This window comes from Enhydra lutris, unplaced genomic scaffold (genome assembly GCF_002288905.1).
Source record: "Enhydra lutris kenyoni isolate GAN:26980312 unplaced genomic scaffold, ASM228890v2 scaffoldscaffold7, whole genome shotgun sequence".
NCBI classification, from domain to species: domain Eukaryota; kingdom Metazoa; phylum Chordata; class Mammalia; order Carnivora; family Mustelidae; genus Enhydra; species Enhydra lutris.
In genome coordinates, this window is record NW_019154091.1 from 21,716,708 (window position 1) to 21,734,372 (window position 17,665).

The 17,665-nt window shown below is 35.9% G+C and overlaps 1 protein-coding gene across 1 annotated transcript in view; it reads right to left on the reverse strand.

Annotated features, from left to right (window-relative positions):
* LOC111142236 (otogelin like) overlaps nucleotides 1-17,665 on the reverse strand; it is a 129,080-nt gene that overhangs the window by 21,746 nt on the left and 89,669 nt on the right. Inside the window, exons 35-44 of the mRNA XM_022495278.1 lie at nucleotides 14,113-14,192; nucleotides 13,686-13,759; nucleotide 12,472; nucleotides 11,324-11,394; nucleotides 7,823-8,000; nucleotides 7,406-7,548; nucleotides 7,147-7,170; nucleotides 6,960-7,052; nucleotides 4,832-5,021; nucleotides 1,706-1,920 (exon numbers count right to left, since the gene is read on the reverse strand). Coding sequence (XP_022350986.1) covers nucleotides 1,706-1,920; nucleotides 4,832-5,021; nucleotides 6,960-7,052; nucleotides 7,147-7,170; nucleotides 7,406-7,548; nucleotides 7,823-8,000; nucleotides 11,324-11,394; nucleotide 12,472; nucleotides 13,686-13,759; nucleotides 14,113-14,192 — 1,069 coding nt within the window. The remainder of the gene's footprint in view (nucleotides 1-1,705; nucleotides 1,921-4,831; nucleotides 5,022-6,959; nucleotides 7,053-7,146; nucleotides 7,171-7,405; nucleotides 7,549-7,822; nucleotides 8,001-11,323; nucleotides 11,395-12,471; nucleotides 12,473-13,685; nucleotides 13,760-14,112; nucleotides 14,193-17,665) is intronic.

The window sequence follows — 17,665 nt, forward strand, 5'->3', positions numbered from 1 at the left end:
AAAAAAATTTTTTTTTGACATGCACAAATAATTCCCCAAACCTGATCCCTGGCCTCAACTTACCTCCTCTGAGCTCCAGAACTATGTTTCCAAGCTTTTTCTGGGTATTTTGCTTTGAAATCCCACATGACTTAATTTATACAAAGTAAAAAGTTAGATACCTTTCCACTTAACCCACAGAAGCTGACTCTCCTGTATCCCCCATTCATATATTCACTTAAGCAGGCTTTCCTAATTTATTGAACACCTAACTACTTATCAGGAACTGTCCTATGCATGAGGAGCATAAAGGTCAATAACACAGACCTATTATCTGTCTGTGGATCTCATAACTAAAAAAAGTCTTTGAATAGAATCCAGCGGAGTCAACACACTAAAATGAATCAGAGGGGAGAAGTATTCCAGCCGGGAAAACTAGAAGTTTAAAAGCCCACTGGCAGGAAAAACTTTGGAATATTCAAAGAGTTGACAGGAGACTGGAGCTTAGTAAGCAAGAAGGGTACAGCAAAGAGGAAGCTAGAGAAGTGGGTGGGCCAGAGGGTAGAGGACCTTATACACCTTGATAAGATGGTTGTTGGCAGATATGTTAAGTGTAAGTGAAAGAAACTTCAAATAAACAAATAAAATCTTTTTTACAAAAAACACATCATTAAAAAAACATCATGCTTTTTCTCTTAAAGATCTTATTTTTATTTATTTATTTGTCAGAGAGAAAGAGAGCACAAGCAGGGGGAGGGGCAGGCAGAGGGAGAAGCAGGCTCCCTGTTGAGCAAGAAGTCCAATGCGGGACTAGATCCCAGGACTCTAGGATCATGACCTGAGCTGAAAGCGGACCCTTAACCAACTGAGCCACCCAGGCGTCCAAAAAATCATGTGCTTTAAAAAGACATTAAAATAATACTAAACTGAGTTTTAAAGTATTCATTTTTTTTTATTTTTATATACTTGCTTTTTTAAAAAAATGTGAACATTTAAAACCCATCTGCATCCATATCTCCAAGTAAAACTGAAGCTCCCAAAAGATATGCCATTTTGAATTCATGGGGCAGGCTGAGAATTACGGAATCTACACTCCATAATCTAGCATGGGAGGTGGGAGAGTCTTACTCATCTTTGGGTCATAGGAGTTTAACACGATGCTTTGGAAGTGCTAGATGCTCACAAACTCTCACTAAATGATTCATGAAATGCCATATTTATCTGTTCTGTGTCCCTAACAATGCACCTTTTTTTAAATGACAGAGATTACTTAAAATATCTACTAGTCGCATAAAGTCAGAAAGTTGGAGACAAATAAAAAATGTTTAAATTGAATATATGACAGGCTCTATTACAAGTATACACCTAAGATGCCAAGATCATAGAGAATTGATAATATCCTCACTGTCTTGGTTTCTCTACTGGGTTAGCAATTGACATTGATTTTTTTCTCCTAGAGGCATTTATTCATAGGACAGAATTTCATTTTTTCTTGAAAACTGTAGATACAGTTCTGAAAAAACATAGGAGAAAAAAAGATAATTATCCTTCCTATCTCTTTAAGTCTATAAAAGCAAATGATTCTGAATTCCAAAGCATACTGACAGAAGGTTTGGGGCTAAACTATTCTCAGGAGAAGAACATCATGGCAAGAACAGGAATTTATTGGCTTAACTCTCAACATGTCCAACATGACAGTTCTTATTTATGGTTTCCCTTAACTTACTTTATTATGGCATGGAAGGAAAACTCTTCTCTTCAATAACTCAATGCAGTGACTGCAGTCATGCTCAGTACAATTCCTAACAGGTCTTCTTGTTGTTACTTCAAATGATTTCTCAATTTCCCAGCTCTCAATAAATAATTCTATGTCTTCCATATTTGTAATAATTGTGCCATTTTGCATCCTTAGATCATCGTCTGGATCTTCGTTGCAAATTCCTAGAAAGATATGTGACATTTAGAAGGAAAAACTTTTTCACTCAAAGCAAATGTAGGCAGCAGAAATAAATCATCTTAATAATTGATTTTAAATGAATAAATTACTTACTGAACAAGGTGCCAAATGTATATCCTTTCACTTTAATGTTGATGGATTTTTAAATTATTTATCTGATTCTTTGATAAAATAGTACAGAGTTTTCTTTTTCTTTTTTTTTCTTTTAAAGATTTTATTTATTTGACAAGGAGACACACAGGGAGAGAGGGAACAGAAGCAGGGGGAGTGGGAGAGGGAGAAGCAGGTTTCCCTCTGAGCAGGGACCCCCGATGTGGGACCCTGGGATCATGACCTGAGTCGAAGGCAGACGCTTAATGACTGAGCCACCCAGGTGCCCCAATACAGAGTTTTCTTAACCAAATAAGAAAGAAACCACAATCCTAGAAGTCAAGAAATGTGAAAAGATGATAGGAAATAAGAAAGAGAAGCTTGACTCCTCTTCCACACTCCTTCACTATTACCACTATCACCCAATTGAAGAACTAGTTCTTAAGCTTTCCAAGGTATTCCTTAAGGTGGTGGGCATTTGGTGATTGCCTCCCGGCATCCATTCCTCCAGGAAATCCCTGCCTGAAAACATTAAATTCTGCCTTCAGGAAGTATCCCTGTCCCATCACCATTACAGGAGAAGGCCATGATTGGCATAAAGATAGTCCTTACTCTTGTGCATAACAAGTGTTACATATAATACACCAGTCAGGTTAGGCAGTCACCTAGACACATGGATATATTCAACATTTAAACAACCACTGCCAAACAGGATTTGACTTGGAAATTCTAAGACATAGACAATCTCTCTTCCTTAGGATGACATGGCCTATTGGTGGTTATCATGCTTGGATCTGCTATAGACTCTATCTCTCTGAGGAAGGTCAGATTGGGGTAGAGCTAACTCTTCATGCCGTAGAGTGCAGAGTCAAGGGGAGGGCAGAAAATCAGCCCAGAACCCTGATCATACTTTATCTGAAGCCCACCATACCTTAAGATATATTTTTTTCTTAATCCCCAAGGCACCAGCTATAAAAGACATAATTTGAGCATTTTTTTCAAGTATCAAATCTTAATCCTCAATAGATCATAAAGGTTGTTGCTCCCGTAATTGCTTTGTCTTTGCACATATACAAATGACTGAAGGCAATGCAAAAGCAAACAAATAAAAAAACTCAAGCAAAGTGAACTATATTGTCAAGAAGCTACTATTTTTTAAGTCTAAACTTTCCTGGAAAAAGGTAACTGCTAGAAAAAATTGTTTTTATTGCAACTCCAGCCACCAGCCCTACAAACTTCACAGTTCTGGCCAGAACAAGGTATTCATACAGACCTCCCATTCTGGTGTCCATGTTCAATTTAGGTCATACCCTTGTTCACTGCCACTTTTTCAGACCTGACAGCATTCAGATTTCCCTCTAACAAAAACCTTCACCCACTATGGAGGTCATAAACATTAGAGGGTGACACTCAGTTACCAAAAAGTTGATCCTACCCCCTTCTCTACAGTGATTATTTAAAAATCCAGTTAGCAGAGTGTGTCTGTAAAAGTATGAGCGGACAATAAGTGAAGGAGAAAAATCCACAAGATCAAAGAGAAATCATAGCAGGAAGAAATGATAAATCATCAGAGAAAATATGCATTCCTAAAGTCTCTGAGTATTATTCAATAAACACTATTGATTATGTTTAACCAATACTATACATACTCAAAAACAACTATTTCCACAGTGATAATCTTCAGTCCCCATGGAACTCTGTGCAATGTTTAGCATACTATAAATAGGCAAGGTAAACCTTTAAAAAAGGTAAATCTTTTTATACAAACTTTTCACTAAATGCTTTAAGGAAGAAATCTGTTTCATGTAGTTTTTGAGAGAGAAGACTCAGTCTTATTTGTTTTTGTGTTGCCAGTACCAAACACTGAGTCCAAACACTCAGAAGGTGATCCATAAACTTTTATTCAATTAATATTTGGTGAGATTAAAGTAGATATATTTTACTAAGCTAGGATTTATTGATTGTTTGTATTAAACAATGTGTGAAGTGTTTGACATTAATTTTTACATTCAACCCTAACAACAATCTTGAAGGTAGAATGTTGCTATTCCCATTTTAAAGATGAGGAAACTGATGTTCTCTTCGGAGCACAGAGCCACAAAGAGAATAACCTCCATCAGATATCAAAGTCAGTATTATACTTTTTTATTTTGTTGTGTACCTGGGATATTTTAATTTGTTTCCTTTAGTTTATAACTATGTGTCAAAAAAATATAACTTTTTATGTGTCTATGTAAAATGATGTGATACTAACCAGGTGTAAAGATACATTTTGGCATTATACTTTATAATAAAACTGGGATAAATATTGAGAACCTTTTGTTCCCTGCATGTAACACTCAATGGCTTAAGCAACTAAGTTTTCCCTTATTTCAAATTTTAACATAATAAGGAAGAAACAAACCTATTTAAGCCTTTAATCTTTCTGTAACTCATATTTCTCACTTGTAAATTAATACCAACTTATGAGGGCTATTATTAGAATTGAATAAGTTCAAGTATATAAAATAACAGTTGGTACTTTATTAATGATTAATAAAGATGAATATAGTAGGATAGATATAGAATATAGTAGAAATACAAACAGTATTGTGATAGTAGTGGTGAACATGTATTTTCATAAAATATGGAAATTGAACTCTTCTTGTTTCTTAGCCCATTTATTGAAATGAAATAGTATTCACATGGGGAACTGAGAGTTAACATCACACCTCAAATATGAAAGTGGGGCATCGGGACCATTGGTGTAATGTGAACAGGAAAAAAAAATGAAAAAAAAATTAAGATTTGAAGAGCAATGCTCACCACAGAGTCCTTCTGTGTAAGACGACAAGTTAAATTGAAAGCCAAAATGAATGTCTATGATCCCTGTAAGGTGAGCCCACTTTATGATTAGTCCAGCTGGAGTCATAATCACATACATGGTACCAGAATCTTCTATGGATAGTTCTTGATTTGTAAAGGGCAGAGGCACAACAATAGAATCCACTTCTACCTAAAATGACACAATAAATTTATAACTGTTAGACAAATATTTATGTTTCAATATACACACATTAGAAGTAGAATTCAGATGTTTCCATTTCTTCTTATTGAATATAAACTATTTCCTAAGTTTTTAAAAATTTATTTCTCTGCTGCTGCTACAGCTTCTCACAACTTCTAGTTCTTTTATTATTCCTTTGTTGTATCTTTCTATATTCAGTATTTGTTCTAAACTTATTGCCCCTTATTTTCTTCAAAACTTAACTTTCTTCTGTGTTACCTATGCCTTTCTGTCCATTTCCCTTAATACATGTTGATTACAAGATTATCTACTAATATGAACCTAAGATAATGGAGTTATCTTTAGGATGTTTTCTTTAATCTGGGTCCTTTCTTTGATCTTCTAAATCACTGTTCAACTCTAATGTTCTTCATAATCATTTGTCAATCTTGGTAAAGCTTAAGTTACCCTGCAATTCTATTTCCTAGTTTTGGATGCGATTCTAGGCTCTGTATTTTTAACATGTACTCTTGGTAATACAAATGTAGGCAATCCAAGCACACTTTTAAACTGTGACAAAGACATGGAACCTTTCTGGGTCCTGTCTCACCAACCATCCAGTTTCTCATCTTTCTATCTTCCTTATACTGTCATCTGCAGGCTGAAGTAGCCTTACTGCTGCCTGGTTAATTTCCACTTTCTTTTAAGATTTCTCTTAGGTGTCACCTCCTCCAAAAATACCTGTTTGACCATCCTGTGAACTGCATTAGGTGACCTGTTTCTGTGTTATATTAGTCAAACTCTATCACTATACCTCCTATTGCTTTCTAATTGGCAGACAATTACATTTAAGTACCTCACATTCTGCTACAAGTTACTTGAGACCAGGATCTTGTTGTTTTATCATGCAAACTCTCAATAAATGATTCTTAAAGAGTTAGTTCTTAACTGAATACATGACCAGAGATGAATCAGTTGAAACCATAACTAAGCCCTTTGGCCCAAATGCTCACTAATAGCACTGACCAGATGTAAGTTTAAATTTATTTCCCATCATTTTCTGTCAATGTATCAACTGATTGAATCGAAGGTATATACAAATGCTATCATCTAAACAATTCCCCCATTCATATATTTTACTTTACTTGAAATAAAGCTTTCTAATACCTTACTATATTTCAGTCTCATTTTAATATTGTTTCCAGTCTAAAATGTTTGGCCTGTGCTAAAAAAGACAGAATTATTTCTAGAAAGTGTGTAACATCTGTCATTTTAGCAAAATCTTTGTATGTCATTTTCTTACATTTTTGAGAAAACCATACAAGTGAAATACCCATTTTATAACTCACCCTTCTCTAGTAAACACATATTCCTTGGGATAAAGGTTTTTTTCCTATTAAAACCAAATGGCTTTTTAAAATCTTTTTATAAAACATCCCCCTTCTTCAGTTTATTTCAGTCATTAAATATTTCTTCATTTTTTTCTTATTTTAGCTATCACATATTCATTGAAAAATTAACATCATTAGCACTTTGAAACTATTTTTTTCTTGGTGGTCAGCATTCTGGTATTCTTAACTACTAGGTTTTTCAACCTTGTGATCCCTCATTTTTTACATCATTTCTACCTTGTCTAATTTAAAACACTAATGTTCATTCTGGAACTTGGGCACTCACATTACCCAAAAGAGATTTCATGTCTTTGACATGGCTTTTATAGCTAACCTCACAAGGGGAGAAATATTTGCAACACTTGGTACATTATGGAAGGAGAAATATAATATTAAGAAACACAATTTTTACTATCCATGAAATGAATGATTAAACACAATAATAATGAAACTCCACTGATATATTTAATTTTCCCTGCTTTTGGAAATAATTGTGTTTAATATAATTTCTTAATTTTCTCCAATGTGAGGCTCTCTTTTAACTTTGTGCTCTTACCTTTCTTGCTGCCCGATTAACAAGTATTTTATGCATAGATGTTGTCAAATTTAACTTCTTAAAACAAAGTCCATACATTCTTCCAGAGGATGTCTTAATTTGAAAAAAAAAATTAAAACTTTATGGAGTAAAACAAAACTTTAGCAATGAAGAGAAGGAATTTATGAAACACTTTACAAATACTCACTAGCTTTTTAAGTGAATTTCCATTCTGAAAAAAATGTATAAAAAACACTTTAAAAATATATTACTTGACTTCTTAAAAACATTATTCAAATTAATATTACATGCCTCTAAATATATTCACATGAAACAATTTTTTAAGTACTAGAAGACAAATCTCAGTGAGTTCTTGAGCCCTCTCTTGCTCTGAGAATATCTAACGCTGCAGTGTACATCAGCTACAGATTTATGAAGAAATGACACGAGAATGAATTATGACCTACCTGGTTCGTGGAACATTTTTCAATATGAGCAACTATAATTTCCCCAGGAATTCTTACTAAGATATAGGAAGCCATACTATACAATGCTGCATTGTTTCCATCAAATGTAATAATGCTCAGTTCTGACAACATGGAACACCGACCTAAAAAACATGGTAGAGAATGGATTTGGTCTATTAACTATTTGTATTTGTACTAATGAGGACTCCTTTAAAAAAACACACACACTTTTAAATTAGTGTTAATACATTTGACAAGGAGCAACTCTAAAAGTTGTATACTGGAAAATAAAATCCTAAATTAAAGGGAGAAAATTCAGCAATAACTGGGTGTGATGAGTGAGGTGATCAGCTCAAAAAAAAAAATAGTTTCCTCCTGATTGGAAAACAGCCTGCCATGTAGGAAATGCAAACTTACAAGGACATTCCCACTCAGGGCAGCAGATATCGTTGTTCACTTGCATGGGCCTTCCCCGGAAACCACAGTCGGGCATTTCCAAGTCCTTTGGGCAATTGAGGGACCAGTTGTACAACTGCCATTCCATATTAAGACATATATATTGGCTACAATTATAAACAGGATCAAATTGTTGAGGCTGTTAATAAAAAAGAAAATTAGTTTTCTTTTTCCTCTTTTCAACAAATGCTTTCAATTAATTTTTTAATTGCCCAATCCCATTACCCATAGTATATATTTCCTAAATATGAAAGCTTTTGAGAGATGATTTAAATTTCACTACTATTTTTATTGGTGTATTCTCTCTAAAATACTCAGTTTGAACTTAATTTAAGCTTTACCTTAATACTGATTTGATATCAGAATTGCCTATATACTCAGACATCTGAGCACATTGAAATCTTGTTCTAAATTGTCTTCATTAGTGTTTACAAACAGACCTATACAGTACAGGTCAAGCTTTCATATGTTTTATAAAGCTAATGTATCATTATAACTTCTGTTAATGTCAGTTTAAAAAACTATTACTTAACGCTATATATATTTCATTAAACATTCATATGTGAGATCAGTTTAATAGCCTCTGGATAAAATCATTATAAGTTAATTCTTTTTTAAGACTTTATTTATTGATTTGACACAGAGAGAGAAATCACAAGTAGGCAGAGAGGCAAGCAGAGAGAGAGGGGGAAGCAGGCTCCCTGCTGAGCAGAGAGCCTGATGCAGGGCTTGATCCCAGGACCCTGAGATCATGACCTGAGCCGAAGGCAGAGGCTCAACCCATTGAACCACCCAGGCACCCCAAAATCATTATAAGTTAATTTTTATATATAGCTCACTGACTTCTAGATAAACAAATTAAAAAAATCAGTGGTAGATTTTCCAAAATATGTAAATTTTATTATATTTAAATTATAGTAATAATTACAGCAATGATCAAACATTTATGTCACATATTATGTTCAAGACATTATTCTAATTAACACATTTCACTCCCCCAACGATAGCCCTCTGACGTAGGTACTATTATTTTTTTCCTCTTTTATAGATGGGGAAATCAGGAGGATGAAGGTCAAAATAACTTGCCCAAGATCCCATACTAGTAGGTGGAAGAGTTAGAATTTAAGTTCAGGGATTGTTACTCTGGAATCTGTGGCCACTACTCTATACTGCATCTCAGGGCATGGGGAAGAAAATCTAACAACTATTTAATATCTGTTATATACCGTGCACTAACAGTAGCTTATTTCATTTATTTCTCCCTAAACTTTGTGAATTGAGTTTCTATCATTCCAATATTATACATGATCAAAATTAAGGATAAGAGAGGTTAAATACTTCTCCAAATAGTGAGACTATTAGGTGAGCACTTCCAAATTTAAGAGCCAAAGGGAGGCGAATAGTCAAGTCTGATTTTCTAAAATTTTCTGGGTGCAGTTGTATCACCTCCCAGTATTGACCCTCTGCTTTCTGTTTAACCAGGAAAATGAAAGCAGTTAGACAAAAACTAAAGTCCCTACAACATCTAAACACCTAAAACAATCTCTACCTTCCACTCTACTAAAACTATTTTAACAAGGTCACCAATGAACTCTACGTTGCCAAATCCAACGATCAGTTTTCAGACCTCCCCTTATTTGACCTCCTAATGTATTTAAGATAGCACAGGACTCCATCTTCCTTAGTGTTTTCTTTCCCTGGCTTCTAGACCACCTACAATCTCCTCCATTTTCTCCTATTTCACTATCCTTTGCTTGTTTGCTGTCCTATCTTCCTCCTTCCCCTCTTCTCTATCTGCTCTCGCTCCCTTTGTGATTTCATCCCATCACTAAGAAGTCCCAAAATTGAACTCAGCTTGACCTCTGTTCTAAGCTCTATTTATGTCTACCAGAACAGTACACCTGCACCTTTCTGATGTCTAAGAGCAATCTCAGTCTTTACATGGCAAAACTCAATTTTATCCTTTAATTGCTCAAGGAAAAGATCTTAGAATCCTTGATGCTTCTGTTTTACTCACACCCCACATGTAATCTTTCAGCAAATTCTGTGCCCTCTATGTTCAAAATACACTCTGAGCCCAGGCATTTCTCACCATCCTCACTGCTATCCCCAGGCCCATGCCACCATCATCTCTGCCTAAATTCTCACAGTAGCCTCCTAACTGGTTCTGTTGTCTGTTTACATCCTATTCTCAACATGGCAGCTAAAATGATCCTATAACAAATCAGACTGTGTAATCTCTTTGCTCAAAAATAGCCAGTGTCTTCCTATGCCTTTTAAAATAAAAGCCACAGTCATTACAATCATCTACAAGGCTTTAAATAATCTAATTTATTTCTTATCTTATTGCTTACTAGCTTAATGGCCTCCTTACTATTCTTTTAAAACGCCAGGTACATTTTTACCTCTGGGCCTTTGCACTTGCTGGTCCCTCTGGCTGGAACCCTGTTTCCTGGTTTCCACAGCTATTCCCGCTGCCTTAGTTCTCTGCAGGGATCCATTTCTGAACTTCTTCAGATCATTTACTCTGAAGTTACTTTATCGGGAGGATTTTCTGAGCGTGTCATTGAAAACAGATTTATTTTTCCTTGAGCAGCACCTTCTAACATTTTATAACTTAGTAACTTATTTTGCTTACTGGCTATCTTAGAGCCTCCAACATAATATGAACTCCATAAAGGCATGAATTTTTGCTTGCTTTTATATTGTTTTATTTATGGTACTTAGTGCCGGGCTAAAAATGGTGTTAAATAAATATTGGTGGAATGAATAGTTGGCTTATCAAACAACTGGCATGTTTGAAGCAAGAAGATAACCAAGTGTTCAAGTCTCAGCCAAGACGACTACAAGCTCTGGAGTCCATTGAGCTTAACTTTTTTTGCTTGCCAATGTATCTTTGTTATCTGGCATAGTGCCTGGCATATAATAGCTACTTAATAAATATTTTTGAATTCCCATCTTACAGAGCAGCCCACATTAGTTAACTTTTAATTAAAGCATCACACTTAAGACCTCATTTGAGGGGCTCAGTCAGTTAGCTCCTGCTTTGGGGCTCAGGTCATGATCTCAGGGTCCTGGGATCAAGCCCTGTTCTGGGCTCCCTGCTCAGTGAGGAGTCTGCTTCTCTTCTCCCTCTCCTTCTGCTACTCCCCCCTGCTCATGTTCATCTCTCTCTCAAATAAATAAATAAAATCTTAAGGAAGAAAAAAAAGACTTTCTTAGTGTGACCAGAATCTAATCCGTAGGGCATGTCTAAACCAGGTAAGAAAATACAGTTGTTTGTCCCTCTAAGAGGGCACCAAAAAAATTGCTAAAATGTAATGCATATTTCTTATTATCTCTTGGCAAAGAGAGACTACAGAACATAGCAAGATAAGTTTAATAGCATTTGGATAGTGATACACAAACTTGAACAGATGTTATAAGGAATTCCAGTAACTGGAATAGATCACCAAGCCATACCTCACATTCCAAACCTGTTGTTGTTGGAGTTAGCATGTCCAATACAGTGAAGTCTGATGGAGTAATCATTTCTGGACCTATTAGAAATGAAGATATCCTTTCCATTAGTGGAATGGTATCTATCATATAAGGAATTTGCATGCAATAGAAAGTGTGCTAAGGAGTTTTATACAGATAATTTCATTTATTCATTGCAAGAACTCCATAAAGTAGGTAACAACACTCTTATCATTTTACAGATAAGGAAATGAAGGTATAGACAGGTAAGCTAGGAAGTGTAAGGGCCAGAATTCAAACTTGGGATTCTTATTCCAAATCTCAGATTTTTAACCACCATTCTATAAACTTCTTCACTGTCCTGATGGTGTCAACACAATTGTCTGAACAGGTAAAAATACCAGTATCACTGAAGAGTGCTCAGGAGTTACAAATTCTATTGCCTTTTAAAAATAAGTAGTGAAGCTAATTTATTTCCCTTGGTGAATTTCTAGAATGTTTTCCTTGCAGGCAGAATGGATGGGGCTTTGAGTCCCATGTGGACCACCAGTGGTGGGTGCAATGAAGAAGGGATCCATAGATAGGGAAGATGTGATTGATAAACACATTTGTAAGGCACCTTCAAAATCTATTGTTAGGACTAAAGTCATATCTAAAATAGTCGAAGTCTGAAGGACCACAGAAGAGCCAAAATGAATGGTTGAAATTTTGTCTAGCTATAATTGGCATCCATTGTTGAGTTGATATTGCCCCAAAATGACTGTATTCATTTCTTGTTGCTATTGTAACAAATTATTACAAATTTCATGGCTTAAAATATCACCAATTTATTATCTTGTGGTCCTGGAAATCAAAGTCCTAAAAATCAAGGTATCAGCAGGGCTGCATTCCTTCTAGAGGCTCCAAGGAAGAATCTGTTTCCTTCCCTTTTCCAACTCTTTGAATTGTCTGACTACTTTGGCTTATGGTCCCATTTTCCATCTTCAAAGTCATTGAATTATATCTACAAATTTCTCTCCCTCCCCTTCTCTGATTCTGTCATCCTGTCACCTTCTCTGACTCTTAACACTTCTGCCATTCTCTTATCAGGTCCCTTGTTATTATATTGGAAACATATGGATTAATATAGGATAATTCCCCCATTTCAAGACCCTTAACTTATTCACATTTGCAAAGTCCCTTTGCATGTAAGACCATATTCACAAATTCTTGAGATTAAGAGATCGACATATTTAGAGGGCCATAATTCAGTCTATCACAATGATAGAAGAGAAAACTTACTTTTTCAGTGAAATAAATTCTCTAAGTAATCTTAATTTTGTTCTTATTTTATCGTTTCTAATTTACAGAATAAAGAAGAATAAAATTCCCATTCCTTGGTCCTAGGAGCAGTATTCATGTTCTAGAAGACTATATCTTCTAGAAAATGTGAAACAATACAGACCTAAATATTTTTATTGTTATCATCATAATCATTTAAGCCATAGAAGAGGAAACAAAGTTCTAGTCCAAAACAAACACAGAGTCATGGAAAATTCTAATGACTTACAAGGATTAAATGTATGCCAAGTGGTTAGTCCAGTGCGTGGCAGGTGCTAAATATTTGATAATTGAGAGCCAGGAAGAATAGTGGGAATAGTAATCGTTATTGGGAGGTTTATGTATGTCAACTGTACTTCAATTTTTAAAATTTTGTTTATTTAGATAATTGGTTCAGAACATTTTTATTTGTAAAATCTCTTGGAATGGACTCTGAAAGCCATAACCCCTACATAAGGTCACAACACATACCTGCCTTTTTAAGCAGATAGTTTAATTAGAAATACAGTGAAGCTATGATAATATAACCAAAAAAAAAAAAAAAAGTATCTGAACTTTTCTAAAGTATAATCTCAGGAAAAATAATACATTTGTCAAGCCTTACTGTGAACAGATTTATCAAACTCTTTCCTATGCCAAATTTCCTAGAGAGGAGAGAGTGAGGTATGAGCCAGAATGTCCACTCCAGAGGCTGGGACAGAACAAAAATGGAAGTGCCAAAGGATGACTTCATTTGCATTAGCCTCTCTTCAGAGTCTACTTAGCAACTGCGAATATTTATGCACGATTTAGCGACACCCAAATTCTAAGTTTAAAATGTGAGGGAAGTCCTTGTTATCTGTACTACCGAAATAGAGGAAGCAGTAAACCAAATGATGAAGCTGTTCAGAAAACCTGGCATGCTGAGCCAGTGAACAGCTACGGAATGCAACAAAGTGACTGATGGGTTTTCTAGCCAATGGGTAATACTGATGTCAGTTAGCCGTTATTAAGTGTGCTAAGACTTAAGTTACATAATGCTAATCTCAGGGTCTCAAATGGTAACAATAGCTGTAAGCATGGGTAGAGACGGCTTACCTGGTGGCACTAATGCAGGTTCTGTGGGAATCAGAGGTATACCTACAAAAAAAAAAAAAAACAACAACAACAACAAAAAATGAAAACAAAAAACAAAAAGCACAAAGATACACTTCCTTAATCTGCTGTGCTTAAAATGAGGCCCATATATACTTCCAAAAGGATATTTAGCTTCAAGAAAAATGTTTTGGGAGAGAAAGCACAGGAGGGGTGTCAGAGGGAAGATTTATATGTTTTAGAAGTAGAAACAAAAAAAAATGTGGAAAGGATATTAAAGAAGAATCTTATAAAAGTCTGTTGTCTAAAACTTCTGTTTATAACCACTTGCCATCAGTAGAGAAAAAATACTTATGTGTTTCATTTTTCAGGATAAATTAGGAACATTTCCCACTTACAGTCTCCTGGATAAACGCATTTGAGGGTGACCTCATCAAGGATCATATTTTTAGGACAGTAGGGCAAGCATCCTTCAACCCTTTACATTAAAAAAAAAGTGAAAAAAGTTTAAATTAAAAAAAAAATACTGTATTTAATATATGCAACAAACACATATTCTTCCTGAAAGTCTTCTACTCTATTTGTCAAGCAGTAAGGAGTGCTCCATTTGCTGCCATTCCATCATACTTCATTTTATGAAATCCCAATCCCTAAGGGATGATAAACAGATATCACTCATGATTAATGAAGAATCTGAACACAGAATTTTCAAAGCATACGCTTGTGTTTGGAACACACTAAAGCCATGCTCTATAAATCACTGGAAATGCAGAAGAATCATTTATTGTGATTTTAATCTGTATTTGTTGTACTTTCCACTCTTACACTCCTCCAAATCTCAGTTGATAGAGATGCTTTTTAAATATCCTTGCCTTAAAGACACTGGCAGAACAAAGGAGACATTCGGTGGCTCTCCCTGAGTACTATTAAGCCCTAAATCATTGAAAAGATATTATGACTCTCCAGGTGGAAGGGATGGAGTTAGAACATGGTTGCTGTTCTCCTAGAACAGGGAGGGGAGGAACAGAAGGGGTGGTTCTCAAGACCCCAAATGTTTGGCAGTGCCCTGGGAGGATATGGTTGTATATAAGCCTATGGATATTGGATTTCAAATTTCAGGATGTTTGGTTTTCTTAAGGATCTCCACTTCTCGTGCATGGCACAGAAGGAAAGCAGGGGTCCCAAATTTGAAGGCGCTATGGCTTGAACGTCTTGGGCCAAAGACAAGAGTGGTCATCTGGAATGCTTTTATCTAAGGGAATGAAGTCAATATAAGAAGTGAGGTTACATTTTATTTCTTGTCTAATTGATGCTCAGAGTCCAATTTGTTCTGATTCAAAGAAAATAAATGCAATCTTTTTTGTATAACCAATTAGATTCATACATGCTAGAGAGAATAAACACAAATATTTTCATAAAAAACCTTGCTTATCTGACTTTCAAATACACTACAAGTTAGTAATAACATTTTAAATATTTTTAGGCATTTCCAATTTTAGACATTTCCAATATCTGTAGTGAATCTGAATTAAAAATACTCAAAGCCTCTTTCCAGTCCAAGATGAAAATGAACCTGACATTAGGAGTAAGTATTGCCACCAGAGGGCACTAGTTCATGGAAAGAAATCCAGGCAACACTTTTTAAAAAAACAAGAAAAGCTAATTTCTTTTCTAACATGAGACACATTTAGCCATCTCTTGGATACCTCCCTCACAGATGATTTTTTTACATAAATAGCTTAGTTTATGTGACCAATTGTTTATTTTATAAAATGAACTTGAATAATAAAACTTCAACTGGTGTATGATATTCCTAGTCTACTCTAAATTTCATCAAACAAAACACAAAAATTAAAGTTACTATATGGATGGAGAGACTAGGGCCAGTAGGTTATCATTAAATTAAATAAACATCAATTTTTTGTGCAACTCAATTACTTCGTGATTGTTTTATGCAAGTCAAAACCACAACCACTTAAAATATTTTGCAAAAATCAGTAACTTATTCCTTTAAAACGCCTTCATAGCTGCACACAGCAGATTCTTCTTTATTTTGTCACACAACTGATCATCTATTCAACTTCTGACTGATAAATAAATGCCTCAGATGTAGACCATTTCTTAGGTATATTACATAAAGGGAAAAACTGTATTTACATATGGGCTCTATGGTATGCTAGTTGGCATCTTTTCTCATAGAAGTTCTATTTCCACTAGATATTTTTGTTTTTAACACTCGCTATGTGCCAGAAACTGCAAAAATCTAGAACGAGGATGGCGGCTCTGTGGGGGACTTGGAGAGGGGAGCAGAGGTGTGTTAAAGCCCCAGCTCCAGGGCGGCTTGGTGGCTCAGCTGGTTAAGTAACTGCCTTCGGCTCAGATCATGATCCTGGAGTCCCAGGATAGAGTCCTGCATCAGGCTCCCTGCACAGGGAGTCTGCTTCTCCCTCTGACCGTTTGCCCTCTCATGATCTCTCTCTGCCTCTCTCAAATAAGTAAATAAAATCTTAAAAAAAAAAAAAAAAAAAGCCCCAGATCTGTACTTGAGTCTCCCTCAGGAGAAATAATTAGGCATCTCAGGGCAGAGGGAGAAGCTGAAAGAAAAAAAGAGATGAGAAAGCTTGGGAGAGGCAAAGTTTCATCCTGAATATCTTCTCTGAATCCTAACCGTAAGTTTTGGAATAAGCTACAGACCAAACCACGGAAGCACTGAGCATCTGGGTTCAGCCGCCTAGGAAATCGGTTATACCACAAGAAATAATACGCTACTTCAAACTATAGCTCATTTCCTCCCCTGTGCCTGGGTGGGCGATGCTCTCTGCCCTCTGTCTCCCTTCCTTGCCCCAGTGCCCAACTCATTGTGCCCCCCGCTTCCCTGTTGTGTCCCTTCCTCCTGAGGGCTACCAGAAGAGGCAGGAAATAGGTGTGTGAACATGAGAGGTCCAAGTGAATGCTGGCGATGTCTCCTTTTTATATAGAATTAGCTGTTCTTATTTTTAAGAAAATAGAGGGGTGCCTGGGTGGCTAAGATGGTTAAGCATCTTCTGCCTTTAGCTCAGGTCATGATCTCCAGGTCCTAGGATAGAGCCCTACTTCGGGCTCCCAGCTCAGCAGAGAATCTGCTCTTCCTCTCCCTTTGCCCCTCCCCCACTTGTGCACGCTCCTTTCTCTCAAATTAATAAATAAAATCCTTTTAAAAAAGAGAGAAAGAAATAGAAATAGAAATTCTTCCTTCTCTCTGCTCCCATGGCACTTCATACCCAGTAGAGGTTCAATTCCTGGCCCGAGTGTCTAGAAACTGTGTCATAGAGAGCAAATTGTGTCACCTTCCTGTGCCTCTTTATCTCCCCAACAGTGGGGATAAAGAGATGATCCAATTCGCAGCACTCGGCACCGTGTGAGTCACTCTACAAAGACTAGTGTGTTAGTTGTTTTCATTATTGCTTCAGCCCTTTTTCCACTGTATTATCATTATTGGGTTTTGTTTCTGTCCTCTTCCTAAAGACTGGAAAGAAGTGCTGTGTCTCATTCATGCACGTGCCCAGAACCTTTTGTAGACCCAGTGTCTATCACAGAAATGAAGCTCACAGAGGCCTCATGTAAAATGATCCTTTAAAAAATATTCCCTCCTATTATTGTTCCATTTCTTTGTTCTCCTTTACAGCAAAACTCCTTAAAAAGGAAAAAAAAAAAGAAGAAGAAGAAGAAGCTGTTTATACTCTGTCTCTGTTTTGGCTCTTTGTATTCTCTGTTTGCCAAATTTAATGAACAATTTTGTTCTCAAATTTGATATCCTCAAAACTACATTCCTGACTTTTCCTGCAGATTGTTCCCCTACCATGCTCCCTACCTCAATAGATGGCAACTAAGTCACCCCATTAAGTGGAAACATCTAATATTTGAGCAATTTTTACTACAAAAATGGTAATTTCAAATGGTTCTACCTAGAAA